At 43.5% G+C, this 19,043-nt stretch overlaps 1 protein-coding gene across 2 annotated transcripts in view; it reads left to right on the top strand.

Moving 5' to 3' along the window:
- The window catches only part of LOC110498061 (filamin-A-interacting protein 1), a 48,099-nt gene that overhangs the window by 27,147 nt on the left and 1,909 nt on the right, over nucleotides 1-19,043 (top strand). The window contains exons 1-2 of one of the 2 annotated variants that reach the window (XM_021574627.3): nucleotides 14,574-14,814; nucleotides 15,768-18,777. In XM_021574627.3, coding sequence (XP_021430302.2) covers nucleotides 15,883-18,777 — 2,895 coding nt within the window. In that variant the 5' untranslated portion in view covers nucleotides 14,574-14,814; nucleotides 15,768-15,882. Of the gene's footprint in view, nucleotides 1-14,573; nucleotides 14,815-15,767; nucleotides 18,778-19,043 lie in introns of those variants that run through there. The other variant, XM_021574625.3, reaches the window with a different exon arrangement.

The following is a 19,043-nucleotide window of genomic DNA, read 5'->3' as shown; positions in this document are numbered from 1 at the left end:
CCAGCATCATTACAAAATAGTCTGGTTGTTTAACCATCTTCATTACAATATAGTCAGTCTGGTTGTTTAACCATCTTCATTACAATATGGTCTGGTTGTTTAACCATCGTCATTACAATATAGTCAGTCTAGTTGTTTAACCATCTTCATTACAATATAGTCTGGTTGTTTAACCATCTTCATTACAACATAGTCTGGTTGTTTAACCATCTTCATTACAATATAGTCAGTCTGGTTGTTTAACCATCTTCATTACAATATAGTCTGGTTGTTTAACCATCGTCATTACAATATAGTCTGGTTGTTTAACCATCTTCATTACAATATAGTCTGGTTGTTTAACTATCTTCATTACAATATAGTCTGGTTGTTTAACCAGCGTCATTACAATATAGTCTGGTTGTTTAACCATCTTCATTACAATATAGTCTGGTTGTTTAACCAGCGTCATTACAATATAGTCTGGTTGTTTAACCATCGTCATTACAATATAGTCTGGTTGTTTAACCATCGTCATTACAATATAGTCTGGTTGTTTAACCATCTTCATTACAATATAGTCTGGTTGTTTAATCATCTTCATTACAATATAGTCTGGTTGTTTAACCATCGTCATTACAATATAGTCTGGTTGTTTAACCATCGTCATTACAATATAGTCTGGTTGTTTAACCATCGTCATTACAATATAGTCTGGTTGTTTAACCATCTTCATTACAATATAGTCTGGTTGTTTAACCATCTTCATTACAATATAGTCTGGTTGTTTAACCATCTTCATTACAATATAGTCTGGTTGTTTAATCATCGTCATTACAATATAGTCAGTCTGGTTGTTTAACCATCTTCATTACAATATAGTCTGGTTGTTTAACCATCTTCATTACAATATAGTCTGGTTGTTTAACCATCTTCATTACAATATAGTCTGGTTGTTTAACCATCGTCATTACAATATAGTCTGGTTGTTTAACCATCTTCATTACAATATAGTCTGGTTGTTTAACCATCTTCATTACAATATAGTCTGGTTGTTTAACCATCTTCATTACAATATAGTAAGGTTGTTTAACCAGCGTCATTACAATATAGTCTGGTTGTTTAACCATCGTCATTACAATATAGTCTGGTTGTTTAACCAGCGTCATTACAATATAGTCTGGTTGTTTAACCATCTTCATTACAATATAGTCTGGTTGTTTAACCATCTTCATTACAATATAGTCTGGTTGTTTAACCATCTTCATTACAATATAGTCTGGTTGTTTAACCAGCGTCATTACAATATAGTCTGGTTGTTTAACCATCTTCATTACAATATAGTCTGGTTGTTTAACCATCTTCATTACAATATAGTCTGGTTGTTTAACCATCTTCATTACATTTTAGTCTGGTTGTTTAACTATCTTCATTACAATATAGTCTGGTTGTTTAACCAGCGTCATTACAATATAGTCTGGTTGTTTAACTATCTTCATTACAATATGGTCTGGTTGTTTAACCATCTTCATTACAATATAGTCTGGTTGTTTAACCAGCGTCATTACAATATAGTCTGGTTGTTTAACTATCTTCATTACAATATAGTCTGGTTGTTTAACCATCTTCATTACAATATAGTAAGGTTGTTTAACCAGCGTCATTACAATATAGTCTGGTTGTTTAACCATCTTCATTACAATATAGTTGTCATGTAATGTCATGTTGTGTCTTGTCTCTGTCCTTTCCCTTCACCCTGTCTCCCTCTGCTGGTCGTTGTTAGGTTACCTTTTCTCCCCCGCTTTCTCCCAGCTGTTCCTTGTCTCCTCTAACTACCCATTCACCCCGTTTCCCACCTGTTCCCTTTTTCCCTCTGATTAGGTCCCTATATCTCTCTCTGTTTCTGTTCCTGTCCTTGTCGGATTCTTGTTTGTTGTGTTTCATGACTGAGCCAGACTATCGTCATGTTTGCTGTAACCTTGTCCTGTCCTGTCGGAATCTGCCGGTCTATCTGAGCCTACCTATGTTTGGTTATTAAAGAAGCTCTGTTTAAGTTAGTTCGCTTTTGGGTCCTCATTCACTCACCATAACAGAAGAATCCGACCAAGAATGGACCCAGCGACTTCGGATCCTCTCCACTCAGCCGTCGGGATCCAGGGAGCGATGCTAGGCAGACACGAGCAGGAAGTGTCTGCTGCTCGACATGCCGTTGAGACCCTGGCCACCCAAGTCTCCAACCTCACAGAACAGGTTCACCATCTCCGCCTCGATCCACCGGCCACTTCCAGGGCTTTCGAATCTCCGGAGCCCAGAATCAATAACCCGCCGTGTTACTCTGGGGAGCCCACTGAATGCCGCTCGTTCCTCACCCAGTGTGATATTGTGTTTTCTCTCCAGCCCAACACTTACTCCAGGAGCACTGCTCGTGTCGCCTACGTCATATCTCTCCTTATTGGACGGGCTCGTGAGTGGGGCACGGCAATCTGGGAGGCAAGGGCTGAGTGTACTAACCAGTATCAAGACTTTAAGGAGGAGATGATACGGGTTTTTGATCGATCTGTTTTTGGGGAGGAGGCTTCCAGGGCCCTGTCTTCCCTATGTCAAGGCAATCGATCCATAACAGACTACTCTATTGAGTTTCGCACTCTTGCTGTCTCCAGTGGCTGGAACGAGCCGGCCTTGCTCGCTCGTCTTCTGGAGGGTTTCCGCGCAGAGGTAAAGGATGAGATTCTCTCCCGGGAGGTTCCTTCCAGCGTGGATTCCTTGATTGAACTCGCTATTCGCATTGAGCGACGGGTTGATCTTCGTCACCGAGCTCGTGGAAAGGAGCTTGCGCTCTCCGTCGCCTCCCTCTCCGCATCACTACCATCTTCCTCTGCCGGCTCGGGTGCTGAGCCCATGCAGCTGGGAGGTATCCGCATCTCGACTAAGGAGAGGGAACGGAGAATCACCAACCGCCTCTGTCTCTATTGCGGTTCCGCTGGTCATTTTGTCACTTCATGTCCAGTAAAAGGCCAGAGCTCGTCAATAAGCGGAGGGCTACTGGTGAGCGCTACTACTCCTGTCTCTCCTTCAAGATCCTGCACTACCTTGTCGGTCCATCTACGCTGGACCGGTTCGTCAGCTTCCTGCAGTGCCTTAATAGACTCTGGGGCGGAGGGCTGTTTTATGGACGAGACCTGGGCTCGGGAACATGACATTCCTCTCAGACAGTTAAAGGAGCCCACGGCCTTGTTCGCCCTGGATGGTAGTCCTCTCCCCAGGATTCAGCGTGAGACGCTACCTTTAACCCTCACTGTTTCTGGTAATCATAGTGAAACCATTTCTTTTTTAATTTTTCGTTCACCTTTTACACCTGTTGTTTTGGGCCATCCCTGGCTAGTTTGTCATAATCCTTCCATTAATTGGTCTAGTAATTCTATCCTCTCCTGGAACGTCTCTTGTCATGTGAAATGTTTAATGTCTGCTATCCCTCCTGTTTCCTCTGTCTCTTCTTCACAGGAGGAGCCTGGTGATTTGACAGGGGTGCCGGAGGAATATCACGATCTGCGCACGGTGTTCAGTCGGTCCAGGGCCACCTCTCTTCCTCCACACCGGTCGTATGATTGTAGTATTGATCTCCTTCCGGGAACCACCCCCCCCCCGGGGTAGACTATACTCTCTGTCGGCTCCCGAACGTAAGGCTCTCGAAGATTATTTGTCTGTAGCTCTTGACGCCGGTACCATAGTCCCCTCCTCCTCTCCCGCCGGAGCGGGGGTTTTTTTTGTCAAGAAGAAGGACGGGTCTCTGCGCCCCTGCATAGATTATCGAGGGCTGAATGACATAACAGTGAAGAATCGTTATCCGCTTCCTCTTATGTCTTCAGCCTTCGAGATCCTGCAGGGAGCCAGGTTTTTCACTAAGTTGGACCTTCGTAACGCTTACCATCTCGTGCGCATCAGGGAGGGGGACGAGTGGAAGACGGCGTTTAACACTCCGTTAGGGCACTTTGAATACCGGGTTCTTCCTTTCGGCCTCGCTAACGCTCCAGCTGTCTTTCAGGCATTAGTCAATGATGTCCTGAGAGACATGCTGAACATCTTTGTTTTCGTTTACCTTGACGATATCCTGATTTTTTCACCGTCACTCCAGATTCATGTTCAGCACGTTCGACGTGTCCTCCAGCGCCTTTTAGAGAATTGTCTTTTTGTGAAGGCTGAGAAGTGCACTTTTCATGCCTCCTCCGTCACATTTCTCGGTTCTGTTATTTCCGCTGAAGGCATTAAGATGGATCCCGCTAAGGTCCAAGCTGTCATTGATTGGCCCGTCCCTAAGTCACGCGTCGAGCTGCAGCGCTTTCTCGGCTTCGCGAACTTCTATCGTCGTTTCATCCGTAATTTCGGTCAGGTGGCAGCTCCTCTCACAGCCCTTACTTCTGTCAAGACGTGCTTTAAGTGGTCCGTTTCCGCCCAGGGAGCTTTTGATCTCCTCAAGAATCGTTTTACATCCGCTCCTATCCTTGTTACACCTGACGTCTCTAGACAGTTCGTTGTCGAGGTTGACGCGTCAGAGGTGGGCGTGGGAGCCATCCTTTCTCAGCGCTCCCTCTCTGACGACAAGGTCCACCCATGCGCGTATTTTTCTCATCGCCTGTCGCCGTCGGAACGTAACTATGATGTGGGTAACCGCGAACTGCTCGCCATCCGGTTAGCCCTAGGCGAATGGCGACAGTGGTTGGAGGGGGCGACCGTTCCTTTTGTCGTTTGGACCGACCATAGGAACCTTGAGTACATCCGTTCTGCCAAACGACTTAATGCGCGTCAGGCGCGTTGGGCGCTGTTTTTCGCTCGTTTCGAGTTCGTGATTTCTTATCGTCCGGGCTCTAAGAACACCAAGCCTGATGCTTTGTCTCGTCTCTTCAGTTCTTCAGTAGCTTCCACTGACCCCGAGGGGATTCTCCCTGAGGGGCGTGTTGTCGGGTTGACTGTCTGGGGAATTGAGAGGCAGGTAAAACAAGCGCTCACTCACACTCCGTCGCCGCGCGCTTGTCCTAGGAACCTTCTTTTCGTTCCCGTTCCTACTCGTCTGGCCGTTCTTCAGTGGGCTCACTCTGCCAAGTTAGCCGGCCACCCTGGCGTTCGGGGTACGCTTGCTTCCATTCGCCAGCGTTTTTGGTGGCCCACCCGGGAGCATGACACGCGTCGTTTCGTGGCTGCTTGTTCGGTCTGCGCGCAGACTAAGTCCGGTAACTCTCCTCCTGCCGGCCGTCTCAGGCCGCTTCCTATTCCCTCTCGACCGTGGTCTCACATCGCCTTAGATTTTGTCACCGGACTGCCTTCGTCAGCGGGGAAGACTGTTATTCTTACGGTTGTCGATAGGTTCTCTAAGGCGGCTCATTTCATTCCCCTTGCTAAGCTTCCTTCAGCTAAAGAGACGGCACAAATCATCATCGAGAATGTTTTCAGAATTCATGGCCTTCCGTCAGACGTCGTTTCGGACAGAGGTCCGCAATTCACGTCTCAATTTTGGAGGGAGTTTTGCCGTTTGATTGGGGCTTCCGTCAGTCTCTCTTCCGGCTTTCACCCCCAGTCTAACGGTCAAGCAGAACGGGCCAATCAGACTATTGGTCGCATCTTACGCAGTCTTTCTTTTCGTAACCCTGCGTCTTGGTCAGAAAAGCTCCCCTGGGCAGAATACGCCCACAACTCGCTTCCTTCGTCTGCGACCGGGCTATCTCCTTTTCAGAGTAGCCTCGGGTACCAGCCTCCGCTGTTCTCATCTCAGTTCGCCGAGTCCAGCGTCCCCTCCGCTCAGGCTTTTGTCCAACGTTGCGAGCGCACCTGGAAGAGGGTCAGGTCTGCACTTTGCCGTTATAGGACGCAGACTGTGAGGGCTGCTAATAAGCGTAGAACTAAGAGTCCTAGATATTGTCGCGGTCAGAGAGTTTGGCTCTCCACTCAGAACCTTCCCCTTAAGACGGCTTCTCGCAAGTTGACCCCGCGGTTCATTGGTCCGTTCCGTATTTCTCGGGTCATTAATCCTGTCGCAGTTCGACTTCTTCTTCCGCGATACCTTCGTCGCGTCCACCCGGTCTTCCATGTCTCCTGCATCAAGCCCGTCCTTCGCGCCCCCGCTCGTCTCCCCCCCCCCCCCCCCCATCCTTGTCGAGGGCGCACCCATCTACAGGGTCCGTAGAATTTTGGACATGCGTCCTCGGGGCCGTGGTCACCAGTACCTCGTAGATTGGGAGGGGTACGGTCCTGAGGAGAGGAGTTGGGTTCCCTCTCGGGACGTGCTGGACCGTGCGCTGATCGAGGATTTCCTCCGTTGCCGCCAGGTTTCCTCCTCGAGTGCGCCAGGAGGCGCTCGGTGAGTGGGGGGGTACTGTCATGTAATGTCATGTTGTGTCTTGTCTCTGTCCTTTCCCTTCACCCTGTCTCCCTCTGCTGGTCGTTGTTAGGTTACCTTTTCTCCCCCGCTTTCTCCCAGCTGTTCCTTGTCTCCTCTAACTACCCATTCACCCCGTTTCCCACCTGTTCCCTTTTTCCCTCTGATTAGGTCCCTATATCTCTCTCTGTTTCTGTTCCTGTCCTTGTCGGATTCTTGTTTGTTGTGTTTCATGCCTGAGCCAGACTATCGTCATGTTTGCTGTAACCTTGTCCTGTCCTGTCGGAATCTGCCGGTCTATCTGAGCCTACCTATGTTTGGTTATTAAAGAAGCTCTGTTTAAGTTAGTTCGCTTTTGGGTCCTCATTCACTCACCATAACAATAGTCTGGTTGTTTAACCATCGTCTGTCACACCCTGACCGTAGTTTACTTTGTATATTTCTATGTTGTGGTTGGTCAGGGTGTGATCTGAGTGGGCATTCTATGTTACATGTCTAGTTTGTCTAGTTCTATGTTCGGCCTGATATGGTTCTCAATCAGAGGCAGGTGTTCGTCATTGTCTCTGATTGGGAACCATATTTAGGTAGCCTGGGTTTCACTGTGTGTTTGTGGGTGATTGTTCCTGTCTATGTGTTTTCACCAGATAGGCTGTTTAGGTTTTCGTTACGTTTATTGTTTTTGTAGTGTTTGTGTTTACTGTGTTTTTTCATTAAACATGAATCGCAATCTACACGCTGCATTTTGGTCCGACTCTCCTTCTCATACAGAAAACCGTTACATCGTCATTACAATATAGTCTGGTTGTTTAACCATCGTCATTACAATATAGTCTGGTTGTTTAACCATCGTCATTACAATATAGTCTGGTTGTTTAACCATCGTCATTACAATATAGTCTGGTTGTTTAACCATCGTCATTACAATATAGTCTGTTTGTTTAACCAGCGTCATTACAATATAGTCTGGTTGTTTAACCAGCGTCATTACAATATAGTCTGGTTGTTTAACCATCTTCATTACAATATAGTCTGGTTATTTAACCATCGTCATTACAATATAGTCTGGTTGTTTAACCATCGTCATTACAATATAGTCTGGTTGTTTAACCAGCGTCATTACACTATAGTCTGGTTGTTTAACCATCTTCATTACAATATAGTCTGGTTGTTTAACCATCTTCATTACAATATAGTCTGGTTGTTTAACCATCTTCATTACAATATAGTCTGGTTGTTTAACCATCTTCATTACAATATAGTCTGGTTGTTTAACCATCGTCATTACAATATAGTCTGGTTGTTTAACCATCTTCATTACAATATAGTCTGGTTGTTTAACCATCGTCATTATAATATAGTCTGGTTGTTTAACCAGCGTCATTACAATATAGTCTGGTTGTTTAACCATCGTCATTACAATATAGTCTGGTTGTTTAACCATCTTCATTACAATATAGTCTGGTTGTTTAACCATCTTCATTACAATATAGTCTGGTTGTTTAACCATCTTCATTACAATATAGTCTGGTTGTTTAACCATCGTCATTACAATATAGTCTGGTTGTTTAACCATCGTCATTACAATATAGTCTGGTTGTTTAACCATCGTCATTACAATATAGTCTGGTTGTTTAACCATCGTCATTACAATATAGTCTGGTTGTTTAACCATCGTCATTACAATATAGTCTGTTTGTTTAACCAGCGTCATTACAATATAGTCTGGTTGTTTAACCAGCGTCATTACAATATAGTCTGGTTGTTTAACCATCTTCATTACAATATAGTCTGGTTATTTAACCATCGTCATTACAATATAGTCTGGTTGTTTAACCATCGTCATTACAATATAGTCTGGTTGTTTAACCAGCGTCATTACACTATAGTCTGGTTGTTTAACCATCTTCATTACAATATAGTCTGGTTGTTTAACCATCTTCATTACAATATAGTCTGGTTGTTTAACCATCTTCATTACAATATAGTCTGGTTGTTTAACCATCTTCATTACAATATAGTCTGGTTGTTTAACCATCGTCATTACAATATAGTCTGGTTGTTTAACCATCTTCATTACAATATAGTCTGGTTGTTTAACCATCGTCATTATAATATAGTCTGGTTGTTTAACCATCTTCATTACAATATAGTCTGGTTGTTTAACCAGCGTCATTACAATATAGTCTGGTTGTTTAACCATCGTCATTACAATATAGTCTGGTTGTTTAACCATCGTCATTACAATATAGTCTGGTTGTTTAACCATCTTCATTACAATATAGTCTGGTTGTTTAATCATCTTCATTACAATATAGTCTGGTTGTTTAACCATCGTCATTACAATATAGTCTGGTTGTTTAACCATTGTCATTACAATATAGTCTGGTTGTTTAACCATCGTCATTACAATATAGTCTGGTTGTTTAACCATCTTCATTACAATATAGTCTGGTTGTTTAACCATCTTCATTACAATATAGTCTGGTTGTTTAACCATCTTCATTACAATATAGTCTGGTTGTTTAATCATCGTCATTACAATATAGTCAGTCTGGTTGTTTAACCATCTTCATTACAATATAGTCTGGTTGTTTAACCATCTTCATTACAATATAGTCTGGTTGTTTAACCATCTTCATTACAATATAGTCTGGTTGTTTAACCATCGTCATTACAATATAGTCTGGTTGTTTAACCATCTTCATTACAATATAGTCTGGTTGTTTAACCATCTTCATTACAATATAGTCTGGTTGTTTAACCATCGTCATTACAATATAGTCTGGTTGTTTAACCATCTTCATTACAATATAGTCTGGTTGTTTAACCATCTTCATTACAATATAGTCTGGTTGTTTAACCATCTTCATTACAATATAGTAAGGTTGTTTAACCAGCGTCATTACAATATAGTCTGGTTGTTTAACCATTGTCATTACAATATAGTCTGGTTGTTTAACCAGCGTCATTACAATATAGTTTGGTTGTTTAACCATCTTCATTACAATATAGTCTGGTTGTTTAACCATCTTCATTACAATATAGTCTGGTTGTTTAACCATCTTCATTACAATATAGTCTGGTTGTTTAACCAGCGTCATTACAATATAGTCTGGTTGTTTAACCATCTTCATTACAATATAGTCTGGTTGTTTAACCATCTTCATTACAATATAGTCTGGTTGTTTAACCATCTTCATTACATTTTAGTCTGGTTGTTTAACTATCTTCATTACAATATAGTCTGGTTGTTTAACCAGCGTCATTACAATATAGTCTGGTTGTTTAACTATCTTCATTACAATATGGTCTGGTTGTTTAACCATCGTCATTACAATATAGTCAGTCTGGTTGTTTAACCATCTTCATTACAATATGGTCTGGTTGTTTAACCATCGTCATTACAATATAGTCAGTCTGGTTGTTTAACCATCTTCATTACAATATAGTCTGGTTGTTTAACCATCTTCATTACAATATAGTCTGGTTGTTTAACCATCTTCATTACAATATAGTCTGGTTGTTTAACCAGCGTCATTACAATATAGTCTGGTTGTTTAACCATCTTCATTACAATATAGTCTGGTTGTTTAACCATCTTCATTACAATATAGTAAGGTTGTTTAACCAGCGTCATTACAATATAGTCTGGTTGTTTAACCATCTTCATTACAATATAGTCTGGTTGTTTAACTATCTTCATTACAATATAGTCTGGTTGTTTAACCAGCGTCATTACAATATAGTCTGGTTGTTTAACTATCTTCATTACAATATAGTCTGGTTGTTTAACCATCTTCATTACAATATAGTAAGGTTGTTTAACCAGCGTCATTACAATATAGTCTGGTTGTTTAACCATCTTCATTACAATATAGTCTGGTTGTTTAACCATCGTCTGTCACACCCTGACCGTAGTTTACTTTGTATATTTCTATGTTGTGGTTGGTCAGGGTGTGATCTGAGTGGGCATTCTATGTTACATGTCTAGTTTGTCTAGTTCTATGTTCGGCCTGATATGGTTCTCAATCAGAGGCAGGTGTTCGTCATTGTCTCTGATTGGGAACCATATTTAGGTAGCCTGGGTTTCACTGTGTGTTTGTGGGTGATTGTTCCTGTCTATGTGTTTTCACCAGATAGGCTGTTTAGGTTTTCGTTACGTTTATTGTTTTTGTTGTGTTTAGTGTGTTTTTTCATTAAACATGAATCGCAATCTACACGCTGCATTTTGGTCCGACTCTCCTTCTCATACAGAAAACCGTTACATCGTCATTACAATATAGTCTGGTTGTTTAACCATCGTCATTACAATATAGTCTGGTTGTTTAACCATCGTCATTACAATATAGTCTGGTTGTTTAACCATCTTCATTACAATATAGTCTGGTTATTTAACCATCGTCATTACAATATAGTCTGATTGTTTAACCATCGTCATTACAATATAGTCTGGTTGTTTAACCAGCGTCATTACACTATAGTCTGGTTGTTTAACCATCTTCATTACAATATAGTCTGGTTGTTTAACCATCTTCATTACAATATAGTCTGGTTGTTTAACCATCTTCATTACAATATAGTCTGGTTGTTTAACCATCTTCATTACAATATAGTCTGGTTGTTTAACCATCGTCATTACAATATAGTCTGGTTGTTTAACCATCTTCATTACAATATAGTCTGGTTGTTTAACCATCGTCATTACAATATAGTCTGGTTGTTTAACTTTGTGCTGCAATCCCGTTAAAACGGGATGATATGACAACAGCCAGTGAAAGTGCAGGGTGCTAAATTCAAAACAACAGAAATGTCATAATTCAAATTCCTCAAACATACATGTATCTTATACTGTTTTAAAGGTAATCTTGTTGTTAATCCCACCACAGTGTCCGATTTCAAATATGCTTTTCAGCAAAAGCACCACAAACGATTGTTAGGTCACCACCAAACCACAATAAGCACAGCCATTTTTCCAGCCAAAGAGAGGAGTCACAAAAAGCACAAATAGAGATAAAATTAAATCACTAACCTTTAATGATCTTCATCAGATGACACGCATAGGACTTCATGTTACACAATACATGTATGTTTTGTTTGATAAAGTTCATATTTATATCAAAAAATCTGAATTTACATTGGTGCGTTACATTCACTAGTTCCAAAAACATCCAGTGATTTTGCATAGCCACATCAATTCAACAGAAATACTCATCATAAATGTAGACGATAATACAAGTTATACACATGGAATTATAGATATACCTCTCCTTAATGCAACTGCTGTGTCAGATTTCAAAAAAACTTTACGGAAAAAGCAAACCATTCAATAATCTGAGACGGCACTCAGAACAATAGTCAAATTAGCCGCCATGTTAGAGTCAACATAAACCAGAAATTACATGATAAATATTCCCTTACCTTTGATGATCTTCATCAGAATGCACTCCCAGGAATCCCAGGTCCAAAATAAATGCTTGATTTGTTCGATAATGTCTGTTATTTATGTCCAATTAGCTACTTTTGTTAGCGCGTTTGGTAAACCTATCCAAACGTTGGTGCTGGTCGACCTTTTCTTCGGACAAAAACTTCAAAAAGTTACATTACAGGTCGAAGAAACATTTCAAACTAAGTACAGAATCAATCATTAGGATGTTTTTATCATAAATCTTCAATAAAGTTCCAACCGGAGAATTCCTTTGTGTCTTGAGGAGGAACGGAACGCAGGAAGATATCATGTGCTATGCGCGTGACCTGGAACTGGCTCTCTGCCAGTAGTCTGATTCATTCCCCTCTTATTCAGTCCCACAACACAGTAGAAGCCTCATTCAAATTTCTATAGACGTTAGACATCTAGTAGAAGCCCTAGGAAGTGAATTTCAATAGGTGATGGGTTTAAAATAGATTTCTCACTTCCTGTTTGGATTTCTTCTCTGGTTTTTGCCTGCCATATGAGTTCTGTTATACTCACAGACATCATTCAAACAGTTGTAGAAAATGCAGAGTGTTTTCTATCCAATACTAATAATAATATGCATATATTAGCAACTGAGACTGAGGAGCAGGCCGTTTATTCTGGGCACCTTTCATCCAAGCTACTCAATAGTGCCCCTGCAGCCATAAGAAGTTAAAGGTCAATGCTGCTGCTTGTTGGAGACTTTGACTTGGCCTTAGATCACGAGGGGCTCCTGAGGACATTGCTACACCTCTGATGGGTTTGACAGGGCAGCCGTTTGACCACAGTTACTAACTCCTGAATTACTGTTTCTCCAGGGAGATAGGGAGCTCTACTTTACGTCTGAAGGTCAGGTGTGAGTGACTTCTCCCCAATGTGACCTTGCCGCTGTAGGCCCAATTGACAGTGACATCATGCCTGTGACCTTTGTGTGAGGGTAATTTTAGAGTGCCGATTGCTTAGGTGTCAATGACTTATGGACATGGGTAAGTGTGTATGAAGATCAAGTGGCACACTGTAGAGCAGGAGTGTCAAACATACGGCCCACAGACCAGATCCCGATGGCAAGCCAATTCAATTCGGTTAGGGGGTGGTTTGAGTCATTTAAAAAAAATATATATATATATATATATATATATTATTATTATATTATTATTTTTCATTTTTCAGTCAAAAAAATCTTATATCGACATTGAAATGACTAAAACCAAACTGTGTAGAAATTATAATGGCTCAAAAGTCTCTGTCCAGCTCGCTAACAGTCATCGAAACCGAAGCTAGACAGTCAGGGAGCAATCGATGCAAAGCAATGGATAGAGGACTATTTTTAGAAACATTTTACGATGGGAAATATAACCAATTTTAAGTGTGTTCCTCCAGGCCTCGGTGAAGACCAAATGCGGCCCGTGGAGCAAAATGAGTTATCCACCCCTGCTGTAGAGGCTGGATGATACTCTGTACAGTAGGCTGACATGGTGATCTGACTTGGCATTGGGATTTGAATGATACCGATGCTCATAATCCTTCAACATAAACAAAAGATCTGCTCTATTAGAATCTAGAATTCAACACATCCTCTGTATAGAGGTAATTTCACTGTAAGATCTACTCCCCTTTAATTTGGTGCATGTGACAAATAAAATTTGATTTGAAGTATGATGAGCTCTAAAAAGGGATAGTTGTTACGTACCTCCTAAAGGAGGGAGGTGCAGGAATCAGGAGCAGGAGAGCAAGGAAGTCCCAGTGGCACAATTGTTTATTGAGCAGTCCCAACCCAACTACAACATGGGACTGAAACACGCCCAAATGAGGTTAACACACACAGGGAAATAAAGGCTACACACAGAGGAGAAACCTCTACTCCTAAACTCATACCAACCGGCACAACTGCCGTGAGAAAAGAAAACCCTGTGGTGCAGACACGCACCCCTAACAACGTAACCACAGCAACCAATCCCGCACAAAGACTAGCAGGCAGCGGAGGTAAATATACCCACCGAAATCAACTAATAAGACACAAGTGTAAACAATAAGACAGGCACAAACGAAAAATGGATCAGTGGCAGCTAGTAGGCCGGCGATGAAAACCGCCGAGCACCGCCCGAACAGGAAGAGGAGATACCTTCAGTGGAAGTTGTGACAATAGTTAATTACAGATTCATTGCATTGCCATTCATTCTTGTTGTTGAAGACAGAAGTTTGTTTGTTTGTCTGTGAGCTGTAGAGTTCTAGGCCTACGGTCTCTGTATTGATCCATACCATATCGCTCAGAGTCAGCACCTCATAAAACCATTGTCAGGGTTCCCATGTGTCCGAGTGTTCATAGAGTCTATCTCCTCACCTCCAGGGAGCGGAACTGGCTCATCCCTATCTGTTTTCCCCATTATACGTCAGCTTTATACGGAGCAGAACGCAGATCCTCATCTCCCAAGATGACACAACAGCAGACAGACTCGCTGTCCTCTCTCCTACTGAGCTTAAAGCTTCCTGTCTGTAGGCAGGGGTATTAGGAGATGAATCACAGGGCTACTTTGCATTGTTTTCCATCAACAGAATTTGGCTTAGCCAAAACAGCGCTGTGTCTATGGAGACCGCTTTAAGTAATGTAAGAAGTGTCTGAATCACTTGTGTACACAGGCTTTTGTAGTAGCCTGTGTGTAGGAGCCATTTCTCTTGAAACACATTGCCTGTTAGTGAACACAGGAAAGGGGGGAAACAAATTAAGGAGGAGTGTAAAGAACGCCCTCATCTGACCAGGGTCCCTCCTACTTCCTCACAGTCTAAACCACAGCCCCACAGATCTCTGCCTAACTGCCTATGGGTGAGTTGACGTCACCAGCTAAAAGTCCGGTGCTACACACACAGCATTTATTCACCTTTCATTGTCCTGATGACATGCTTGGAATGTGATGGTAGAGTTCTTGTGGAGAAATGCCAACTCTGAACTTGGAGTGGATCCTGTACTATGGCAAACATGCTAGACATGGACTCTCCTGTAGTTCATCTAGAATAGTGGGTAAGTTTTGGTTGGTGTCTAAGTTGTTTAGAGTGCAAATGTTTCTGCTGGTATAAAATGTACTGCAGTCAGAAATATGTTTCTTGGTTGATATCCTAGCTCATTGTGAGATTTACTGTATAAAAACTTCAGGCAAAAGATGGTTAGGAGAGTTCCCAAGACAACTTTGCATTCAGTGTGGAGAGATTCCTCACATGGACACGCACAGCATAAAAAGAAGCAGAGAGAAAAAGAGACTCAGTGGGGGATTAATCAAACTTTCACTCACATTTTGTTTTCTCAGTCTTGATTTCAGCAGCAAGGATGGAAAACAGCAAGGGAGTTTTTGGCAGTTTTTCCTAGTGTACTAGATCGTTCAGTGTGCTGCAGCTCTTTGCCAAATTAAGTGTGCGAGCCATGGCTGTCTGAGCCAGAAAGAATTAGTGGAGGGTTCAGTGTCTGATCTGACCCATCATTGTTCCCTGTGACACAGAATCATGTGTTTTTTCATTAATCCTTCCTTATCCTGATCATCCTTTATGCAGTAAAATAAACGGATCCAGAGGAAATCAGGCTAACATCTATCAGGTTTATTAATTGGGAATCCCTTTTGATAAATATGATTGAATACATCCCAAAGAGTATGTAGCAGCAGCAAATATCAGTAGTCATGTCTTGTAAATAAATAGTATCTCAGTGTTTAAGTTTCATGGCAGCTTACTGTATATTGTGTTCAATCACTCCTGTCATGTGAGACCAATTCTCTATGGTTTGACATTTCTGTAGAAATTCAAAAAATGATTGTGCTACAAAGTATCAAGCTTGGCTGAAGTGAATGATGTTTAAATTATATTTTTCTTTGTGAAAGATTACATTACAGAATGATACGCCAAATAAAATTACTTCTAGGATGTACAGTCCAGCAGAACAGTTTACACATCCTTAATGGTAAAAAAAAATGTTTCTCTTGCCAGATTGAAGAGGTTGCTGGAGAATGAGAAAGCCTACCAGGTCCGTAAAGAGAAGGAGAACACCAAGCGTTTGGAGAAGGTGAGGGAGGAGCTGGTCAAACTGAAGTCCTTTGCCCTGATGCTGGTGGACGAGCGGCAACTCCACCTGGAGCAGATGGACCAGCAGAGCCAGAGGGTCCAGGAGCTGACCCAGCAGCTGTCCCAGAGGGAGCAGGACCTGAGCAACGCCAGTGCCCGGGCCCAGGAGGACAGACAGAGGGCCCTGAGCTTGGAGGGCGAGCTGAGTGAGTGCCAGGCCAAGTTTACCCAGGAGCAGGAGGAGATTACAGCCAAGCTGGCCACCCAGGAGTCCCAGAACCGCCAGTTGGATGTCAAGCTGTCTGGACTCACCCACACTCTGGAGGAGCTGGAGGAGAGCAACAGGGCTCTGAGGAGGTCAGAGGAGGAGCGCAATGGGGCTCTGAGGAGGTCAGAAGACATGCTGGAGGAGAGCAACGGGGCTCTGAGGAGGTCAAAGGAGGAGCTGGAGGAGAGCAAATGGGCTCTGAGGAGGTCAAAGGAGGAGCTGGAGGAGAGCAACGGGGCTCTGAGGACGTCAAAGGAGGAGCTGGACGAGCTGAGGGACAAGATCAGCAAAGGGGATTGTGGGAACTCTAACCTAATGACTGAACTGGAGAACCTCCGCAAACGGGTATTTCAGATGGAAGGGCAGGACGAGGAGATCACCAAGGCAGAGGCCCAGTGCAGGGAGCTGAGGAAGAGGTTGCAGGAGGAAGAGAGTCGAGGGAAAGAACTCAAACTGCAAGTGGAGAAGCTCCAGAGGAGAATGGTGGAACTGGAGAGACTAGAGGGGGCTTTCAATGCCAGCAAGGCGGAGTGCTTCCAGTTACACGCCACTCTGGAGAGAGAGAAGGACGTGTCAAAGGAGCTTGCCGACGAACTGGTGGCCGTTAAGATACGCATGAAAGAGATGGAATCCTCTGAGCTGAGACTGGAAAAGACTGAGCAGGGCCTTAAAGATGACCTGGCAAAGCTGAAATCATTCACTATGGTAATGGTTGATGAGAAAAATAATATGATGGAGAGAATGCTGTTAGAGGAGAAGAAGAGGGATGATCTGAGTAAGATGTTCAAAGTGGAGCAGGTCAAGGTCATGGAGGTGACTGAGAGATTGATAGAGGAGAGTAAAAAGCTCCTGACTTTGAAATCAGAGATGGAGGCCAAGGTTGGGACCCTCACCAGAGAGAAAGGAGAGCTTAGCACTAAGCTCACATGTGAAATGAAAAAGAGCAAGGATCTGAGCTCCAAAGTCAGCCAAATGAACAAGAGGTCAGATGGATTGCAGGAGGCAGAAAATATATCCACAAATAACATAGCAAAGAGGGAACTGGGAAGCTTGTCAGATGGGAGTTCGAAAGAGGACAACAGGGTGAAGGAGCTAACGTTTGAAATAGAGCGGTTGAAAAACCGTCTCAAGCAGCTGGAGGTTGTGGAGGGCGATTTGATAAAGACAGAGGATCAGTATGACCTGCTGGAGAAAAAGTTAATGACGGAGCAAGACAAGGCCAACATTCTCTCCCAGCAGGTGGAGGAGATGAGGAGTCAGATCGCCAGGACTAAAGCAATAGAGAATGGAGAGGTGGAGAGCCAGGAGGCAGACCTACGACAGCGCTGCAGGACAGAGAACGCCAACACCAGAGACATGCAGAATGACATGGTAGCCCTCAAGGAGAAGATCCATGAGCTGATGCACAAAGAAGACCAGCTCTCTCAACTCCAAGTGGACTACTCATTCCTCCAGCAGAGGTTCCTAGAGGAAGAGGAGAAGAAGAACAACATGAGCATTGAGGTCCTCCACCTCACCAAAGAGCTGGAGGTGACCAAGCGCCACAGCCGCGCTCTACGACCCAGTCTGAACGGGAGGAGGATGGTGGACATTGCCATGGCGTCCACAGGAGTTCAGACTGATGCGCTGGCCAATGAGACGGCAGAAGAGGACACCCCAGCCGTGTTCATCAGGAAGTCCGTCCAGGAAGAGAATCACATCATGAGTAATCTTCGACAGAAGGGTCTCAAGAAACCCACAGAGAAAGCTGGTGGTCATGAACGCTACTCACCCTCTGTTGCTGCTGACCTCAGCATGAAGAAGTCCTGGATTCCCTGGATGAGGAAGAGGGAAATCATCCCTCAGGGTGGTAATCTGGACAAGTCTGTCCATGTCAACAGTGAATCCATGCATTCTGATCTGGCCATGTCCCAGAAGCAAGGGCAGCCTTTACGCATCAGAGTGACCCCAGACCACGAGAACAGCACGGCTACCTTGGAGATCAGCAGTCCTTCTACTGAGGACCTCTATTCCAGCTCCAGCCTCAGCCTCAGTCCCACCCTGCAGGGCCACCAGAAGCCTCGGATCACTATCATTCCCACCCACACTGCCGCAGCTTCAAGGGGAAAAGCCAGTGCCGGGCCAGGGGGACCAGAGAGGTCCAAGTCCCCGGTCACCGTCACCACCATCTCCAGGGCCAAGTCACCAGAGATCAGCAAGGCCTCCTCCTCATCAGGCAGACCCATATCACCCATATCCATCATGACAGTTAGCGCTTCTATGGTGTCCAACATGTCCACCTCCCCAGAGCCCCAGGAGATGACCATGGGCCGAGCCGTGTTCAAGGTGACCCCTGAGAAACAGATGGTCCCCACACCGATCAGGAAGTACAATTCCAATGCCAGTATCATCACCACCACAGAGGACAACAAGATTCACATCCACCTGCACGGCTCCCAGTTCAATAAGGGCCCCTCGGAGGGCCACAACAACACAGGACCCAAGGTGGTGGTTAGGCCTGTCGGCATGGCAACAGAGTGTAGCAGAGAGATGATGTTATCCACAGGCACAGTGTTGCGCTCCCCTCGCCATAGTGCCACTACTGTCAAAACCACACCCAGTAAAGTGATGAGCAGCATCACCATCACTGCAGTCACGTCCACCCCTGCCAGACCAACACAAGCTGTGGTGAGTCTCCTCAGTACATCAATTCACCTGGTTGTTATGTTAATGTGTTATTAACTGGCTCAAACGTATACTTTGAGTTGTGTTAACCCTATGCACCGACAATTAAATTAGGAATCTAATAAAAGGAAATCTATGAAAATAATTATGTTTATGAACTATAAAAATAATGATTTTGAAAGATTGTGGACATGTACATTCCTTTCTGTTATGTAACATATTGATGGGCGACAAGGTAGCATCTCATTGAATGCGTGGTATAATGAGGT

This window comes from Oncorhynchus mykiss, chromosome 19 (genome assembly GCF_057628025.1).
Source record: "Oncorhynchus mykiss isolate SJ-2025 chromosome 19, ASM5762802v1, whole genome shotgun sequence".
Lineage (NCBI taxonomy): Eukaryota > Metazoa > Chordata > Actinopteri > Salmoniformes > Salmonidae > Oncorhynchus > Oncorhynchus mykiss.
This window is presented reverse-complemented; position numbering and strand designations above follow the sequence as displayed.